The sequence below is a fragment of the Elephantulus edwardii genome, unplaced genomic scaffold, assembly GCF_000299155.1.
Source record: "Elephantulus edwardii isolate Elephantulus edwardi_28Jun2011 unplaced genomic scaffold, EleEdw1.0 scaffold00010, whole genome shotgun sequence".
Taxonomy (NCBI): domain Eukaryota; kingdom Metazoa; phylum Chordata; class Mammalia; order Macroscelidea; family Macroscelididae; genus Elephantulus; species Elephantulus edwardii.
This window is the reverse complement of record NW_006399760.1, coordinates 6,054,329-6,075,386: the sequence shown is the minus strand read 5'-3', so window position 1 is coordinate 6,075,386 and position 21,058 is coordinate 6,054,329. Positions and strand designations below refer to the sequence as shown.

Genomic DNA, 21,058 nt, shown 5'->3' with positions numbered 1-21,058 from the left:
TGCATTGGAGAGTTGGACAGTGAATAGGGATGATAGAAAGAGAATTGATGCCTTTGAGTTGTGGTTCTGGAGAAGAGTGTTGAATATACCAAGGACTGCTAGGAGAACAAACAGGTTTGTCTTGGAGAGGATGAAGCCAGAATGCTCCTTGGAGTCAAGGATTCTGAAGCTTCGTCTGACATACTTTGGGAATGTTTCAAGGAGGGACTGGTTCTTGGAGAGGGACATCATGTTTGGGAGAGTGGAGGGACGGCACAGGAGAAGAAGGGAATGAATGTGTTTGAGACAGCGAGGTTGGCCCAGGATAGAACAGCGTTTAGGGCTCTTGTACATAGGGTCGCTATGAGTCGCAAACGACTCAATGGCACATAACAACAACAACAGTATGTCAATACAGAAAATAATTTATCATGTCATTTTATTTACTTATGAAGATTTATTTCAGAGTAAACTACTTGGACAAGGTTTTCTGGTGGTCTAGTGGTAAGAAACAACACTGCAACACCAAACACGTGGTTTAAACTCACTAGCTGCTCTTCAGAAGAAGGATGGACAATCTCCTCTAGTACAATTAACTGTCTCTGAACATCCACTGGAGGGTCAGCTATGGGTTCTGTCCCTACTTGATAGCACACAGCAACTATTAAATGAGTACGTGAAATACTTATTGGGCGTCTCTTCTCTCTTCTGTTCCTATCCGTTTATTACTACAAAACTACCAAAAATACCTTTCCCTCTGATCATCAAGTCACTGTAGTCCATACAGGGGACAGTTTTCTATTTTTAAATTTAAAATGAACATATTCCTTTTCATTTGCAATAAACAAAGACATTAAATATATTGGATAGGGCAAACCCCAGGAATGAATTCAAGTGTAATAATAAATCTAGTATCCACAGACAGGAAGTATTCAGGAGATGCCATTAAAAATCTTATTTGAACACTGGTGTACAAATCTCTGTTTGTATCTCAGTTCTCATTTTCTCAAGGTATATTCCAAGTAGTGGAATAGCTGAGTCATATGAAATTTCTATGTCCAGCCTTTGAGGAAGCTCCAAACTGCCTTTCAGAGTGGTTGTACCATTTTACAATTCCATGAACAATGCATAAGAATTCATTTCTCATATATTCTCCAATATTTATTACTTGCTACCCTGTTAAACTTTGCCACTGTTACTGGAGTGAGATGGTACCTCATTGTGGTTTTGATTTGCATCTCTCTTATTGCCAGTAATTTAGAGCATTTCTTTATGTTTCTGTTTGCCATTCGAATATCTTTCTCTGTGAAAATTCTTTCCATATCTGTTGCCAGTTTTGTAATTGCGTTATCAGTCTTTTAATTTTGGAGGGCCAGGAGTAGTCAGTAAACTTTTATTATAAGACTCTTGTCTGTGATGGCATTACCAAATGTCCCCAGTCTGTAAGTTTTCTTTTCACCCTGTTGGAAAAAAGTTTTCGATGCACACATGGATTTAACCTTTAGAAGGTCTCATGCACCAGTTTTATCCTCTTCAGATTGTGCATTTCTGGTTATATTTGACAGTATCTTTATACTTTGAAATAGCACTCCTAAGCTTGATTTCAGTTTGTCTCTTATTACCACTATGGTTTTGGGCTTTACTCCCAGTTCTCTGATCCACTTTGAGTTGATTTTTGTGTATGCTGTGAGATGTAGATCCTGTTTCAACTTTCTGCAGGTGGAACTCTAGTTTTGCCAGCACCATTTGGTGAAGAGGTTCTCATTTCCCCATTTGATAGCTTTGATTTCTTTGTCAAATATCAGTTGATCATAGATAACTGGGTCTATCTGGGTTCTCAATTATATTCCATTGTTCTATGTGCCTGTCATTGTACCAGGACCATGTTGTTTTGGTTATTACTGTATTAGGTTTTCAGGTCACAGAGTGCTATGCTTCCCCCCTCATTTTTGATTCTCAGCAATGTTTTGTTTACTTGGGATCTTTTGCCTCTCCAAATAAATTTTCTAATTTCCCTCTCAATCTTCTTGAAAAATGAATTTAGTATCTGGATTGGGATTGTATTGAACATGTAGATTGCTTTTGGTATGTTTGTCATTTTCACAATATCAATATTGTGTCTTCCTATCACTGAACAGTGCAGGTTTTTCCATTACTTTAGGTCTTTTATTGTGTCTTGTAAAAATGTTCTGTAGTTTATTTTGTTTTTTTTTTTGTGTGTGTGTTGCTAGTTAGGTTCACTCTCAAGTATCTCAATTTGTGGTTGGCTATTGTAAATGGTATTGCCTTCTTGGTTTCCTTCTCTGAGTTTTCTTTATTACTGTAGAGGAATACTACTGATTTTTGGATATTGGTCTTGTATTCTGCCACTCTACTAAATTCATCTACTAGCTCTAATAGGTTTTTGTTGAGCCCTTGGGCATAGCACTCCCTAACCTCAAAACCTACTACACAGCAGTAGTAACCAAACAGCATGGTACTGGTATGATGACAGGCACATAAATCAGTGGGACAAAATTGAGAACTCAGAAATGGACTCATCTATTGATGGTCAACTGATATTTGTCAAGGAAATAAAACCTATCAAATGGTGGGAAATGATAACCTCTTCACCAAATGATTCAGGCAAAACTGGACTTGCACCTGCATAAAGCTGAAACAGGATCCACATTTCACACCATAAACAAAAATCAGCTCAAGGTGGATCAGAGCTCTCAGAATAAAGCCCAAAATCATAAAGATTGCAAAAGACAAAATGGAATCAACATTAGAAGGTCTATGGTATAAAGGGACTGCCAAATACAGCCAGAAACACATAGTCTGAAGAGGATAATATTGATGAATGGGACTTTCTAAAGATTAAATCTCTGTGCTCATCAAAAACTTTTCCCAACAGGGTGAAAAGAAAACATTCTGACAAACATTTGGCTATACCGTCTCAGACAACGGTCTCATAACAAAAGTTTACAGAATCCTAAAGGACACCTCCAGAAGAAAATGACTGATAATCCAATTGCAAAATGGGTTAAAGACATTGAAAATCTTTTTACAGAGGAGGAAATTCAGATGGGCGGCAGACATGTGAAGAAATGCTCTAAATCACTGGTGATAAGAGAGAGGAAAGTCAAAACCACAATGAGATACCATCTTACCCCACTAGCAGTGACAAAGTTTAGCAGGACAGCAAGTAATAAATGTTGGAGAGGATGTGGCAAGATAGGAACTCATATACAATGTTAGTGGGATTATAAGGTAGTACAATCCCATTGGAAGTGAGTTTGGTGTTTCCTCAAAAATTGAACATAAAAATTCCATATGACTCAGCTATTCTTTGCTTGGGATATACCCTGGGAAAATGAGAACTGAGGCACATAGACTTGTACACCAAAATTCATAGCAATATTATTCACCATAGCAGGAACATAGGAATAGCCTAATTGCCCTACCACAGTGGAAGGGATTGAAAAATTATGGTACATTCACAAGATGGAAAACTATGCAGCACACAGGAGCAATAATATTGTAAAGTACTACCTCACATGGGAGGGACTGGTAAGCATTATGCTAAGTGAAGTAACTCAGTCTATTAAAGACAAACACTGTATAGAGTGTATACGAAGATCCAAGTAGGGGGCTTAAACATAAACTCACAGAATTTGATAGGTGGCAGGAGAGATTGAGAAAGGAAAGGGGAAAGATACAGTGTGAAAACGATGCATCTGAACTTTGAGAACTTTGTATATAAATCAGTAAAAAGTAAAATATTTTAGAAAAGAATTTATAAATGGGGATAATACATAAATCCTAAGCAAAAGATGATATTGATTGGTTTGTTGTAAAGGAGTAGAGAATTAATGAAATAATGAAAATTAAGATGTCCTTTAGGACAGAATGGATGGGTTAAGATAATGAGCTGAATATATAAGATAAAGCAAAAAGTATGAAGGGATAATAATGAATAACTTGAGTCACTGAATCAATCCATCTCATCTAGGGTCTTCCTCTCCTGTGCTATCTCTCCACTCTAGCAAGCATGGAGTCTTTCTCCATGGATTGGTACCTCCTTGCAACATGCCCAAAGTACGTCAGATGAAACTTAAGAATCCTTGCCTCTAAGGAGCAGCTTGGTTTCACCCTCTCTAGGAAAAACCTTTTCGTTTTCTTAGCAATCCATGGTATATTCAATACTCTTCTCCAATACCACAGGTCAAAGTCATAAATTCTCCTTCTATCATGCCTAGTCATTGTCCAGCTCTCTGATGTATAACAAGTGATTGCAAAGACCATGACCTGTATAAGGTGCACCTTAGTCTCCAGAACTGATGTCATTGCTCCGCAGTATTTTGGAGAAGTCTCTGACAGCAGACTTTTGCAATGCAATTTGTCTTTTAATGTTCTTGCTGCTGGTGCCAAGAATGTTGATTGTGGAGCCAAGCAAATTAATAATAGAGTTAATAATGCAGTGGTTTAGGCATGGGATTTTAACTTCCAGATCCAGAAAACCAGTTAAGTATTTCAAATGAATAAACATCTTCATGAAGACAGAAATAACCTAATCGGTTCATGACCTAAAAATAAGACAAAGTTAGACTCAATGTGTCATGAAGAGTTCATCTTTCAGGAGCTACATCTTTCTTTCAACCATAATCTCTGCCTCATGGTTTCCTCAGATGCTCTACTTTCCTTCTTGCCCTCCGTTGGCCTGCTCACCTTATTATGGTTCATTTCAGGTACTTGGACTACACACCTCCTGGGTTAGTTTACCAAGAGGGAAATTTATAGAAACTCATCTCAGTGTATAATTAGAGGATTTTGTTTGTTTCTTTTCATGCCATAGGCTTATAAATAACAGAATTCTCTATGATCAGAAAGGAGATGGGGTGGGGAGAATTGTACTGCATTATTGAATACAGAAATATCCTCAACAACTTTAAATGAGTGGGCATGTGTGAGTAAATAGCAGCATTGAACAGGGAGACATTCTGACTCATATATCAAATGCATGAATGTTTATGGAGCAATCATTAATAGGGGTGTATTTAGAATGTAGAGTAGACTGATGAGAGTGATAGTCTGTAACTCAAGTTCAATTTCCCTGAGCTCATGTATAAATTTAAAATAGAAAACTAGAAAGATATTTTCAAACACAAGCAAAACCTCCCAACAAGTAAAGAAAAAAAAATGCTAAATAACTATCTTAAACATTGTTGGCTAGAAATAGAAAATAGTTTATCAGGTACATCCTGTAAGTACTTAGAGCTAATAGACTTGAAAATAAACCTCTTACTCCAAAGTCTCATTTTTTTAATATAAGTATTCCAGACATTGTAAAAATTATTTTCTTATTCAAGTTTTACCTACAAAATTAAATGACACAATACAATATTACTTAGAGCAAACTGAATTATTATAAAAGCAAGAATGCTAGTGAAATTTCTAATTAATACTTTCTAAGAGAAATAGGCACCACATTTATGTAATATAAAGACATAATTTTACCTAAATTACCATGTGATTATCAAACATAAAGTTTGCCAGTTCATTATAAATCAGTGATTTTTGAACTCTGATTTGATTGGCCCCCTAATTGTAGCTCATCTTTAGTGACACAAATTTTGCTATGCAACATTATGTTTTAAAATGCAAATGAGTGCTAGACCATTGCATTTGGAGCACTTTTTGAAACACCATTATTCCATCATCATTTATTGCTATACCAAAATATAAAATGTACAGCAAAATATAAACAAAACCTGAGCTGATTTTGTAGTTAAATGACTCTGAAGTTGAATTCTTTGGTTTTTGTCCTTTTGGATTAACTTTTAGCAGCTATCTTTTAAGAAGGCTATCATGGGCAAAGATAAGCCTTTTATAAATCATCTAAACAGGAGGAAAACATATTTCAAGATGTCAATATATGTAACAATTGCTTTACTTTAAAGTGTAAGGATGATTGGAGCCATAGCTCTGTAAGCACAGTGCTCTATCATTGTCTGCAAGCACTCCCTTTGTGACTTTTGATTTATGTCAGGTAAGTTTACAAACAATACTTAGTTTCAACTGTTCTCAACTGTATAAAAGTAATACATCTATAATAAAACAGGGCAACTCACATAGACCTAACTAAGATGCACATTAAAATTCATTTTCCATACCCAATAAGGTATGAAAGCAAAATGATAAACTATATTTTACTAGAAATAATCAACTGGTTTCATTACTGAAAGTTTGAAAGAATTCTCTCTTTACTTCATGAAATCATGTTGTTGAGTACCATTAAGTGAGAACTGATTCAAACCTGACCCTCCAGTGGATTTTCTGGGGCAGTTAATAATAAAGAGGAGATTGCCTCTCTTTCTCTCCTGGAGCAGATGGTGAATTCACACTCTGTACCTTTGCATTGCAGCATAATTCCTTATCACTAAGCACCAGAGCTCTGTCATTGACTAATAGTTGGCCTTACCTTAGAAATAGAGAGAGGAATTGGAAAATTGTATTTAATTTAACTTTGCGTTGCAATCAGGGGAGATGGAATAGAATACAGAATGAAGGATAATAATCTTAAATTTACTGATGTGTGGTGTAATAAAAATGTAATTTGTAGCACAAAAAAGACCAAAGAGAAAAAAAGATCAAAGTGAGAATCCATTTTAACAATGTATTATGAGGTTCCGTCTAACTTACTTTGGACATGTTGTGAGGAGAGACCGGTCCTTAGAGAGGGACATCATGCTTGGAACGGTGGAGGGACGGCGCAGGAGAGGAAGGCCCTCTATGAGGTGGATTGATTCAGTGACTGGGATAATTGGGATGGGAGTGTCAGAGACAGTGCGATTGGCACAGAACAGAGCGGAGTTTAGGGCTGTTGTACATAGGGTCGCTATGAGTCGCAGGCGACTCGACGGCACATAACAACAACAACAACAACATTAATAAGATTGGACCTTGGGAAAAATTGGTTATGATCTCTGCAAACACCAGGAGTTTGGCAACATAGTGCTTTAGTGCAATCCTTGAACACAGGACAGCAAAAAAGATACACAGATTCTGGTGTAAGGAGTTTGTGGATGTGCGACTTAGGTGGAATATACTATAATCAATGAGCTCATAAAACACTAGTCTTTTCTGGCCCAGCTGGGACCTATCTTTATATAGGCTTTCTGAGCCACATATTTACCTATGAATTTTAAATTTCAAGAAAGTAGCAATAATACAAAAAACCACTCTACTTAACTAAAAAGAATAACCCAAATTTAATTTTGAGAAAAAAATCAATGTCAAATTTGAATGTTCTTTGGTGAAACTGAAGTATGCCTTTTGAAAATGTCAACATCATGATCATCACAGAAAATATATACATATAAGTATGTTGTTCTTGTTGTTATGTGCCATTGACTTTTTGGCGACTCATAACAACCCTATGTACAACAGCCCTTAACCCTACTCTATCCTGTGCGAATTGCACTGCCTCTGACACACCCATCCTGATTACCCCAGTCACTGAATCAATCCACCTCAGAGAGGGTCTTCCCCTCCTGAACAATCCTTCCAGCCTCCCAAGCATGTGTTCTTCTCTAAGGACCTGTCTCTCCTTACAACATGTCCAAAGTATGTCAGACAAAGCGCCAGAATCCTTGCCTCCAAGGAGCTGCCCAGTTTAACCCTTTCCAGGATGAATCTTTTTGTTTTCTTGGCAGTTCACGGTACATTCAATACTCTTCTCCAGCACCACAGCTCAAAGGAATCAATTCTCCTTCTATCCTCCCTAGTCATTGTCCAACTCTCTGATGCATAACATGTGATTGCAAAGACCATGGCCTGTATTAGATGCACCTTATTCTCCAGAGTGACACCATTGCTCTCCAGTACTTTGGAGTGGTCCCTAACAGCCGACTTTCCCATCCCAATGTGTTCTTTAGTTTCCTGGCTCCTGTTGCCAAGAGTATTGACTGTGGAGCCAAGCAGACTAAAGTTGCTAACAATCTCAATCTCTTCACCACCCAACGTGATGCTGCCAATTGGTCCAGTGGTGAGAATCTTTGTCTTCTTGACACTGAGCCTCTATCGATACCAAAGGCTGCACTCCTTGACCCTCTGCAGCAAGAGTTTCAGGTCCTCCTCATTTTCAGTAAGCAGGGTTGTGTCATCTGCATAACGCAGATTGTTGATAGATCTTCCACCATTCCTGATGCCACACCTCTCCTCATAGAACCCAGCCTCTTGGATAATCTGTTCTGCATACAGGTTGAAAAGGTATGGAGATAGGACACATCCCTGTAGTACACCCTTCCTAATTTTGAACCATATAGGGTTTCCTTGCTCAGTTCTGACCAATGGCTCTTAGGCCAACTATAGGTTTTGCATTAGCACGATCAAGAGTTCTGGAATTCCCATTCTTCTCAGAGTCAGCCACAGTTTGTTATTATCTACGCAGTCAAATGCCTTTGCTTAATCAATGAAACACAGATATTCTTCTGGTAGTCTCTGCTTTCAGCTAAGATCCATCTAACATGAGCTACAATATCCTTAGTACCACAACCCCTTCTAAACCCAGCCTGCATTTCTGGCGGTTCTCTGCTGATGTGCTGTCCCAGTCATTTTGGATAATCTTCAGAAATATCTTGCTTGCATGTGAAATCAATGTTGCTGTTCTCTAGTTTCCACACTTTGTTGGGTCACCCGTCTTTGGAATGGGAGCAAATATAGATCTCTTCCAGTCATTTGGCCAAATGGTTGTTGTCCAGATATGTATATAATTATGCAGCAAGATAAATTCAGATAAGTACTACAGAGTCTATTGACACAAAAAGATTAATATAGTAGTTTCTGCCATTAAACAAGAGGATAGGATATGTCCATAGGAGATACATACTAAATTATTTAGGAATACAAAGTTATGAAATCTACATATCCATTGTCAAATGTTTCAGACAGTAAATGAAAAAGAAAGGTAGACAAATATCTAGGAAAATGTAAATATCAATGAAAGGTATTGAAGTTTCATGAGCTATAATAACTTTATCATTTTCTATAATTGAAAATTATTTCCTTATAAAATACATGAATTTTTAAATGGCTCTTTATAATTCTAATAGTGTTTAATCATGTTAAGCTTTGCAAGTGTTTCACAAACAAAAAAGAAATAATCTTCAGCCCTTCTATCTTGCAAGTGACTTTGAAACTTAAGGAGTTGTTAGTGTTCATACAACAATATTAACTCTTTTTAGATAGAGGCATTACTTTTTTCCAAAAAGAGTGACATTTAACCCAACTGCATTAATATCATTAGTTAATTTTTTCTTGATTTTACACTTTTAAAAAGTTTACCTTGTATTTATTAATTGTGATACTACAGTATTCAAACTCAATTATTTCAGAAAGTAGCATATGATCAAGAATTGAGAATATTTAATGAAGTTCAAGCTGTAACTTAAGGCACTAGACACATTTCTGATGGGATACCAACTGAAATATGTAAAAGGACAGATGTTGTTTCAGATTTATTTATTTGTCTATGTTAGGATAAATATACTGAAAAGGAACAATATCAGTCTGGAGACCAAGGTACGCCTGATCCAGGCCATAGTCTTTGCAATTACGTGCTATGCATCAGAAAGCTGGACAATGACTAGGGATGGTAGATGGAGAATTGGTGCCTTTGAGCTGTAGTGCCGGAGAAGACTATTGAATATATCATGGACTTCTAGGAGAACAAACAGGTTCATCCTAGAGAAAAATGAGACCAGGCTGATCCTTAGAGGCAAGGATTCTGAAGCTTCATCTGACATATTTTGGATATGTTGCAAAGAGGAACTAGTCCTTGGAGAGGGGCATCCTGCTTAGGAGGGTGGAGGGACAGCGAAAGAGAGAAAGACTCTCAATGAGATGGATTCATTAAGTGACTGGGAAAATGGGGATAGATGTGTCAGAGACAATATGAATTGCACAGAATAGAGCAGGGTTTTGGGCTGTTGTACATAGGGTCGCTATGAGTTGCAGGTCACTTGATGGCACATAACAACAAGAACAACAATGTCAAGATGGTTACCAGGACTAGTTTCTAGGATAGATTCTGATTTGTAGTTATTCCAAAGAAAGCTGCTCCCAAAAGAATTTGAAAATTATAGAATGATTTCATCACTATCACATTCAAGTAAAATAGCTGCAATATATGGAATGGAGCCAGAATGATAGAATTTTGTATGATCAATGGCCTATTCATTGTAAACACCTTTTGTAAAAAATATTATTGGCAGCTATATACATGGACTTCGCTTGATGGTCTATACAACAATCATATTTACTACATATGTGGGGGAAAATCCTAGGAGAAACTCACTATCAGCTCTGAAAACTATGCCAGGTGCTGTTTATGGGACATACCATCAAACACTCATATACAAGATCAAACTGAACCTAAGAAAATAAAATCTATTGCACCAGATTGTAAAGACCATCACAGTAACAGGTTTGAAGACTTGAGCACTAATGAGTGAAGACTAGAATGAGTTGTTGGAGAATATCAAGAATATCATTATGAAAAATGAAAAAAGAATTACTACTAAGACAGAGGAGAATGAAAAGATCAAGATTTATGTCAGAAAAGACAGAATATTGCTCTACAATGCTGAGAAGCAAAAACAAAGGGAAGAAACAAAGTAGTTAAGCATCTGAACAGAAGATTTCAATACAAAGTATGGGAAGACAAAGTGTAATGAAATGTGCAAGGAGTTGGATGGAGTTGGAAAATCAAAAGAGAAAATTTTGCTCTGCATTACTTAGGCTGAAGGAACTGAAAAACACGTTTAATCTTTGAGTTGCAATACTTAAGGATGCTGAAGGCAGAATATTGCATAACCTAGGAAGCATCAAATGAAGATAAATGGAGACACAGAGGCACTATGCCAAAAAAAATTGGCTAACACAGAACAATTTAATGAAATAGCATATAATCAAGAGCCAATGATGATAAAGGAGGAAGTTCAAGCTGGTCTGAAGGAACTGGCAAAAAACAAGGCCCCAGGAATTGATGGAATATCATTTGATATATTTCCAGAAAAAAAAAAAAAAAGCTGCCCTGGACGTGCTCAACAGGTTATGCCAAGAAATTTGGAGTACAAATACCTTACCAAATGACTGGAAGAGTTATGTATTTATCCCCATTCAAAAAAAAGAGGACCCAACAGAACATAGAAATTATCAAACAATATTACTAATATCACATACAAGCAAGAGCCTGTTGTAGATTATCCAGAAATGATTGGAACAGAATATCAACAGAGAACATCCAGATATGCAGTCTGGGTTTAGAAGATTCTGTGGTACTAGGGCTATTATAACTAATGTTAGATGGATCTTGGTTGACAGCAGGGAGTTCCATAGGAAGGTCTATGTGTGTTTCATTGACTATGAAAAGGCGTTTGACTGTGTGCATCAAAACAATTCATGGCCAACCTTGAGAAGAATGGAAATCCAAAAACACTTAATTTTGCTCATTGCAAAACTTATACTTGGACCATGGGGCAGTAATAAGAACATTGCAGGGAAACATTGTGTGGTTCAGGATCAGGAAAGGTGTGCATCAGGATGCATCCTAGCTCCATATCTTTTCAATCTATATGCATAATAGATCAAGTGGCAAACTAGATTTTAGGAGAAAAAAATGTGACATCAGTATTTGAGGAAGATTCATCACCAACCTGTGTTATGTAGATGGTGCAATCTTGTTTGCTGAAACTGAAGAGGACACAGGACATTTACTGCAGAAGGTCAAGGAGAGTAGTCTTCAATATGGTGAAGCTCAACATCAAGAAAATAAAGATTCATACCACTGGGCCTATTGGCATCTTCATGATGGATGGAGAAGAGATTGAGATTGTTGATAACTTCAGCTTGCTTGGTTCTACTTTTAACCCTCTTGTCACCGACAGTCAAGAAATCAAAAGATGAATTGCATTGGGAAAGTTTGCTGTCAAGGCCCTTTCTACAGAGTACTGAAGAGCAACAATGTCCATCTGAAGTCTAAGGTGCCCCTGATACAGTCTTGGGTCTTCACAATTACCTGCTATTCAATAGAGAACCAGATAACTAAAGATGACAGAAAAAAGATCAATGCCTTTGAATTATAGTGCTGGAGAAGAGTGTTGAACATATCATCGACTGCCAGGAGAGCGAACAGTTTCATCCTGGAGAGGGTGAAACCAGTTTGCTTTCTGGAGGCAAGGATTTTGAGGCTCATTCCCACATATTTTGGGCACGTGGCCATGAGGAACCAGTCCTTGGAGTGTGACATCATGCTTAGAAGGGTGAAGGGACAGCACAGGAGAGAAAGACCTAGGATGAGATGGATTGATTCCGTGACTGGAGCAATGGGATTAAGTTTTTTGGAGATTGGAGCAGAATAAGGCAGATTTCAGAGCTATTGTACATAGGGTTACTATAAGTCAGTAAGTCATAGGAAACTCAATGGCACCTAACAAGTAAAATCTGTTAAAGATATTTTGAAATGGTTAGAGTGGTACATAACTAGGGAACTGCCAGAAGATAAAACCTGATCAAAAATAAAACCAGCAGAGGATGTAGAACAAGAGAGAGCATTCCTGATGTTAAGTGGGTCTTGGATGAAAGCAGAGAATACTATAAAAATGTTTACCTGTGTTTTACTGACTATGCAACTGATGCAAATAAATTTAACTGTGTGGATCAAGGTAATTATAGATTGGGTTGCAAAGAATAGAAATTCAGAACTTTTATTCTGTGCAAAACCTTCAAGAAGACTGAGAAGATGCCCTTTGTAAAACAAAGGAATAATTCATGGTTTAATATCAGGAAAGGTATGCATCAGGTTGGACCCTTTCATCATACCTTTTCAAACTTTATGCTAAACAAGTAATTTGATTAACTCAACTGTGTGAAGAAGAGTGCAGCCTCAGGGTTGGAGGAAGATTTTTTTTTAACAATCTTTGATTTGCAGATGATATAACTTCGTTGGAGAAAAATAAGGAGATTTTAGTATTTCCTTCTAAAGATCAAAGATTACAACTTTTAACAATCTTCACAAGTGGACCAAAAAGAAATATTATGATAAACCAAGGAAATATTGAAGCCCTCGGGAATTTTAATGATGCAACCAGCTATCTTTATTCTTTAGTTCCTGAATATCCCTTTTCTCTGAAACATCAATGAAAGTCCATGTTATCTTTTTGACTATTTAACCACCGTCCTCATTTGGTCTTTCTCTAAAAACATTTTCTGAACTTTCTTGTTTTGATGTTCCTCTTTCTTTTCTTGAAGGGTCACATCCACTTAAAATATCTGAAACTTATTTCCAAGAAGTCTTTCTCTAGACTTACTTTTCTTATTGAAAATTAGGCCAGAAACCAAATAAAATCCACTGCCATTAAGTCAGTTCTAAAGTATACCGGCCCCATAGGGTCTAAAAGGTTGCTTCTTAAAGCAGTAAATTATCATACTTTTTTCACTGGAATATATGGGATTTTAAAACCCTCAGTCTTTTGTTTAACAACTAAACAGTTAAACACTTTATCACCAGGCCTCCCAAACCTTATGAAGATAATTTTAATTGTTTGCTTTACTGAACTCTTTGGGTTCCTAGTGTTTCTAGCATTGTTTTCCATGTTCCGTGTTACGTTCTGTTAAGAATAACAATTTTAAAGAGAAGACACTATGGTATAGGGACAAAGAATTCCAGAAAACAACTGTTGTCGTTAGGTGCCATTGAGTTGATGACTATGATTCATAGCAATTATATGGAAAATGGATCTAAACTTCCTCTATGCTGTGCCATTCTCCTTATCTCTTATGATATACTTATTCCCATTGTTAGAGTCACTGAGGCAAACCACCTTGTTGAGGATCTTCCTTTCTTTTTCTGGTCTTCCTTTCTTTTTCTTTCTTTCATATTTCTAAGAATAATGTCTTTTTTCAAAGACAGGCATCTCCAAATAAATGCCCAAAATGTGTGAGTCAAAGTTTCACTATACTTCCCTGAGGGAGTACACTGGTTTCAATTTCTCTAAGATGTATTTAATGGTGTTCTTTTCTGGGGGGGTGGTTAGGTTTTTGGTAGTGTTTGTTTTTTGTAGCCCATTAAATATTCAGTACTCTAACAACTCAAACAATGGAAGATAAATTCTGAAGGGATTTGGTAGAAGTGAATGGGAATCCTGGTGGAGGGTGGAGCTGGGAAATAAGTGGGTGAAGGCACTGGGCTAAGGGCAGGGACACTCCACAATAAGGGATTTATTTTTCACTGCTCCACATATTGCTTGTCTGTCAGATACTCCTCTAAATCTAAACATTCAGATTAAGACAGACTAAGAAGAAGGATTGGCCATCCACTTCTGAAATAGCAGGCCTCTGGAACCCCTGTGTACAACCTTGTTATGCATCAGAGAGTTGGACAATGATTAGGGAGGATAGAAGGAGAATTGATGCCTTTGAGCTGTGGTGCTGGAGAAGAGTATTGAATGTACCATGGACTGCCAAGAAAACAAACAGATTCATCCTGGAGAGGGTTAAACCAGGCTACTCCTTGGAGGCAAGGATTCTGGGGCTTCGTCTGACATACTTTGCACATGTTGTAAGGAGAGACAGGTCCTTGGAGAGGGACATCATGCTTGGTAGGGTGGAGGGACAGTGCAGGAGAGGAAGACCCTCTATGAGGTGGATTGATTCAGTGACTGGGGTAATCAGGATGGGTGTGTCGAAGGCAGTGCGATAGACACAGGATAGAGCAGGGTATAAGGCTGTTGTACATAGGGTCACTATGAGTCGCAAATGACTCGACGGCACATAACAACAACAACAACAACTCAAACATCAATTTTTTTTCTTTCTTCCTTATTCATTGTCCAATTTTCAGTTGCATAGCAAGTAACTGAGAAGATTATGACTTGAATAAAATGTGTTTTAGTCTTCAAATTAGCATTAGTGCTCTTCAGCATCTTGGAGAGATGTTGACAAAACATTTTTGCAATATAACATATCTTTGAATTTCTTGACTGCTGGCATGACCAAGGGTATGGATTGTAGTTTCAAGTTAAGATGAAATCCTTGATAAATTTAATTTTTTCTCATCTAACATGGTGTTGCTTATTGGCCCAGAGGTGAGGATTTCTGTTCTTTTGTTAAGATGTAACCCATATTGACATTTCTTACAAAAGAATCACCTGAGAAAACCATTAAATTGATCTACAAATGAAGAAAGATTCAGAATGGCAGAAAGGAGAAGACAAGAGAATTTGGGGCTTATATAGCAATAAAACATTGTACCAAGAATCTTTTCATTTAGTCTTAAGATTAATAAAGCACTTTTGCCTTCAAATAGAGTGGCTTGGAAAATAATTTTTAACTTACTGAGATAAGTTAATCTTGAAAAGGCATTTAGAGAAATATAGTCTTGTAATAAAATCTCACTTGCCCTATCATTTAACAGTATGCATTAATGTTTCAAAATGGAGTCTCTCACAGTAGAAAGAGCTAAATTAAAGTTTAAATAAATATTTTTTAACTTGAAAGATACCACATACTGTTAGATAATACAGGAATGTAAAGGGAAAAGAATGAAACCCCAATTTTCCAAGTTTGTAAAATCAAATATTCTTTACTCTAGGTAGTCTTCATATTCCTCAGTCACTAGAAATCATATTATTCTTGAGATTATATTTAAATTGAAGTAGGATGATCTTCTATTTATCAGTGTAATTTAGTCTCATGAGTATGTAATTTGTTAAAATATTGTCAGGTTAATTGGAATTGATTTGTGTTTACTAAACATAGTGCATACTAATTCTATATTAGAAAAAGCAGTGTTGGAAGTGCATCTAAACCTTTGACTGACACTGTTAATGCTTCAAGGAAATGTTTCTTGTTGAGATCCACTTTCTTTTTTAGCTCTTTGTTCAAAAGTTACAATGAGAAGGAATGCCTCTGTTGTTTCTTATGGAATTTTGTGATTTGGGACAATCTGAGATTGGTTTTCAGGGGTATTATCTATATTTCTGTTTCCATTGCAACAAACGGCACATTTGCCTTTCCATCTGCTTAATTCCATTCCAGGTTTGCTATTTTCTACCACTCATATCATCATTGAGCTCCACATAATAGCTTTATAGGAGACAAACATTACCAGACAATTGGAAATTCAGGTTGAAGATAATGTCTAATAGCTCATGTGCCCCGGCCTGTTGACTTGGCTTCCTTTTGAAACTTCCACTAAATGGGCTCCGTACTATCTCCTCTGGTGAATGTACAAGGGCTTTGTAAGGCAGAAAGAAATATTTCTCCTAATACAAAAATAAACCACCGTAGTAATTCATTTGGGAGAATATTTTACAGTTTTTGTTTAACCTGCTCCCTTACGCCCTGCAATATTCATTAACAGATTTCTCTGTTTATGAGTCATATTATATGAAAATGGTTATGGGGAGCTAACAGATGTAACCACTGAAATAAATTAGAACAAAAAGTTCTGGTTTTTACAGATGGTTCCATCGAATATGCTTCCCACCACCCCGTAACTTCCTTTCACGTTAACATTTAGCTTTCTTTCAACAGAAAACTTTTCTTTACTGACTACGGGAATGTGGCCAAAGTAGAGCGATGTGACATGGATGGGATGAACAGAACAAGGATAATTGATTCGAAGACAGAGCAGCCAGCTGCATTGGCACTAGACCTAGTCAACAAATTGGTTTACTGGGTAGATCTTTACTTGGAGTATGTGGAGGTAGTGGATTATCAAGGAAAAAACAGACATGTCATCATTCAAGGCAGACAAGTAAGTACAATATTTGTTCGAAAATATCATATCATAAAATGAATGAGACCTAAATTTACACTTTGAAGCCTTCTCCTGATGTCAAATGAAATAAAGAAAAGTGTGGTTTATTTACTACATGAGAGAATTTTCTTTTCAGAATGTATTCCATGATATCATAGGTTTATTATTCCCCCCAACTACAAGACAAAAGAAATTTTAAAAAAGCAATGCAAATGAGCATAAATAACAAACAAGGATGATGATGCTCTAATTAAGAAAGGAAAGAATATTTGAGTTAAAAAAAAAGCTATGGTCTTTGGTGCTACCATTTGACTCACAGCAACCCCTATGTACAACATATTGCAACAATGTCCAGTCCTTTGCAATCTTTGTTATGTTTGAGCCCATTATTTAGTCACTGTGTCAATTAATCTCATTGAAACACTACTTAGTCGCTGTATCAATTAGTGATCTTTTTTGCTGGCTTTCTCCCAACTATTTACTGTTGTTGTTGTTGTTGTTGTGTAATTTCTAGTGGAACTGACATGTAGCTGACCCATTGGGTTTTCAGAAGCAGTTAATTGCATGAGAGATGAGTGCCCATCTTTCTCCTGTGGAACAGCTGGTGGATTAGAACCATGTGCCTTTGGTTTTATTGCAGCACAACATCTTACCACTAAGCCACCACAGCTCCCTTGACTGCTCCCTCCTTACAACATGCTTTAAGCATATGAGACAGAGTTCCTCTCTCCTTGCTTCCATGGAGCCTTTCAACATAAATTTGTACATTGTTCTAGAAATCCGTTGTCAATTCAGTATTTTTCACCAAAGCTATAACTCAAAAGCAATTTTCTTCAGTTTTCTTTTCCTTTATCTATTTTTAATAGGCATTTGAGTTAACTGAAAACATCATGGCTTAGATCAGTTGTAACTTAGTTTTCAAAATGCCTGCTTTTTATTTTTAATACTTTAAAGGAGACTTTTGAGGCAAAGATGATCAATACAATATATCATTTAATTTTTCGATTGCTGCTTTTATGAGCATTGACTGTGGGTCCAAGTGAAATGAAATCCTTGACAGTTTCAATAATTGCTTTGATATTTCCTTTGGTCTACTTTAAGGATTTGCATTTTCTTTACATTGACCTTATTCCATACAGAAGGCTATATGGTCTCTGATCTTGATCAGTAAGTGTTTTAAGTTCTCTTCAATTTCAGTAGGCAAGGTTGTGTCATCTGCATATTGCTGGTTGCTAATACATCTTCCTTCAATCTTGATGCTGTGTCCTTCCTTACATAGCTCAACTTCTCCGATTATTTATTCAGCATACAGATTGAATGTATATGGTGAAAGTTTTAGCCCTGATGCACTCTTTTTCTGAAATCTAGTATCATCCGTTTCTGTTTAAACAAATACTTGGTCTATATACAGGTTCCGTGTAAGTACCACTAAGTTCTGAAATTCCCATTTTTCACAGTACTGTCTATAATTTGTTTATAAAAGTCTAATTCATTAGAATTATCAGTTAATGACATACAGATATCTCTTTCTACTATTGTCATCTTTAAGGTAAGATCCATTTCATGTCAATAGGAATATCTTATATTCTATATCTTCTTCTTAATCTGCCTTGGATTTATGGCAGTTATCTGTTAATATACTGCAGTGATAGTTTTTGTACTGATTTTTCTAAAAATTCTACTTGCTTATCTTTTAATTATATTTTTTTCTACTTTATATTGTACTTCCTTTCTTAGGATGAGTACATATAAGATATAAGAATCTCTTTCAGGGTGTTGTTTTTTGTTGGGTTTTTTTTTTTTTTTGCTACTAGAAATCTTTCAGATTTCTTGGTGTACTAAAGTGAGTGTCTCCAGTGTTGCATCCATTTGCTAAAATATTTCAATTTGTACTCTGCTATTCTCTGGAACCTTGTTTTTTTGTTGTGGTTGTAATTTTTGGTTGGGTTTGTTTATGTTTTTGTTTGGGGAGATTTTTGCTATGCCTTCAGTAATATCAAATCTTGAGCATGTGCTACCTCTTGCAACTCTTGACCATAGATTTGTTCTTTTTTATCCATTGACTCCATTTTTCTTTTATTTCCTCTGTGTTATTCAATATATTTCCTCTATGTCTTATAGTATATTGCCAATATAATGCTATTCAATTCTTCTAAGCTGTAACTTAAGGTTTAAGTGGCTTTCCTTCAATTCTTTCAGTTGAGAAATGATAAGCAGGCTGCCATTTGCTCTACATCATTAAAATACTCTGTCTTCCCATGCTGTCCATTGAAATCTTTCTGCTCAGCTTTGTATTTCATTGTTTTTCATTTTTCATTACTATCCAATGTCAAAAACAGGTTTCAGGGTCTTTTTGACATCCATTTTAGGGTTTTCGTTTTTCTTGTCTTTTTAGCAGTATGCATGATATTGTTGTGGAGTTAACCATGACATGTATGATATCTTTGATGTCTCTCATGACTTGTATGGTTTTTGGTCATTAATAACCAGTGTTTAAATCTGCTCTTTAAATGAATGCTTTTTAAATTTACTAATAGCTACTCAAAGTCATATTTTATATCTAAAAAAATTGTTTTTGTTGTCTTCAGCTTTAACCTGAATATACATGTCAACAAGACCTTAGCTTTATTTTAATAATACTGAACTTCTCCATTTTCTCTTATGCAGTCAATTTGATTCCTGTGTATTCTCTCTAGAGAGGTTCACATCTATACTTGCAGTTTGTTTTGAGATAAAAGGTCTTATTCACAAAGAATAGATCATTTGTTTTGCGAAATTGCATAATGTCATTTCTATCAACAAGTCTTTGTTTTCCTAATATTGAGGGTTTTTTTTTCTAGAAATTTTACACTCTAGTCCCCAGTAATTATCACTGTATTTTGATTGCAAATTTAATCAATATTAATTTGAGTAAATTGGTAATAATTTTTTTATTTTTTTTCATCTTTGTCATCAATAGAATATAAATTTAATGATTGTGGTATTAACTAGTCTTATTTCTGAACACAGCAGTAGAGAAAGTATTCCTTAGAAAAAGAATTCAGTAAGGAGGCTCTGACTATTTTTTAAAAGATACCTTTATTGGAGAAAGGTTAATCAGCAGATTCACCATATAGTCACTAAACACTCCTAGGCTAAGTGGGTTGGGACTTAAAAAGGAATAAACGCAGAGGTAGGGTTACATTACCAAGAAAATAAGAAACTGTCAATCATATGAGAGAAGTTTGCCCATTTTTCTCCTATAGAGCAGTTGGTGAATTTGAACTTTCTGTCATTTAGTTGCCAGCAAAACTAATTTTACCCATCAGGCCACTACACAATGTGAACCTCTGATTCAAACTATCTATTTCCATATAAGCTCACTAATGCCTATAATATCAATATTTATGTATTTCCTTCTATTTTTAATGACTTCCAATTTTTCTAGTAGTTCAGGAGCCACTAAGATTTTGGCCAAAAATTAAGCCATATGAATTGATGGTATACCAGTTGGCATGTTTCAGTTGCTTTCAGTAGCAGCCTTGAATGTGCTCATTGGCCTATTTCAAGAAATTAAGAAAAGAGTTACCTGACCAATTTAATGGAGAAGTTAGTTATCATTAGTAAAAATAATGATGATTCAACAAAAATGAATAAATTATAAAACAGTATCTTTCATATAAATGCAAAGTTACTGATTTAATTTTAAGTGACTGAAACAAATCAAACAGCAGATCAATAGAAAACTGAGAAATTTAAACTAAATTCAGAAGACACTTCGGAATGAAGATTAATATTGCCGGTATCAGATGGTTCTTAGTCAGAAGCAGATAATATCAGAAAATGATTACTTGGGTTTTATTAACTATGTAAAGACATGAGTCTGTAGATCATGACAAATTATGGGTAAAATTGAGAATGTAAATCTCAGAACTCTTAATTGTGGTCACACAAAACCTCAACAAAAACCATGAAACTGTTGTCAAAACAGAACAAGCGAATAATACTTGGTTTAAAATCAGGAAAACAAATGTGTATCAAGATTGTATTTTTCCCCCATACCTATTCAGACTGTGGTGGTGGTGGTGGTGTTGTTATGTGCCATCGAGTTGCCTGTGGCTTATAATAACTATATGTATAAGAGCCCTAAACCCTGCTTTCAGAACCTGGATTGTGTGAAGAAAAGTGTGGCATCAGGATTGGAGAAGACTTATCAACAATCTACATTATGCAGACGGCACAACCTTGCTTGCTGAACATGAAGAAGACTTCAGTATGGGTTACATTTCAACATCA

The 21,058-nt window shown here is 36.0% G+C and overlaps 1 protein-coding gene across 1 annotated transcript in view; it reads left to right on the top strand.

The window, feature by feature from the left end:
- The window catches only part of LRP1B (low density lipoprotein receptor-related protein 1B), a 2,414,068-nt gene that overhangs the window by 1,024,579 nt on the left and 1,368,431 nt on the right, over positions 1–21,058 (top strand). Inside the window, exon 8 of the mRNA XM_006880809.1 lies at positions 16,558–16,780. Coding sequence (XP_006880871.1) covers positions 16,558–16,780 — 223 coding nt within the window. The remainder of the gene's footprint in view (positions 1–16,557; positions 16,781–21,058) is intronic.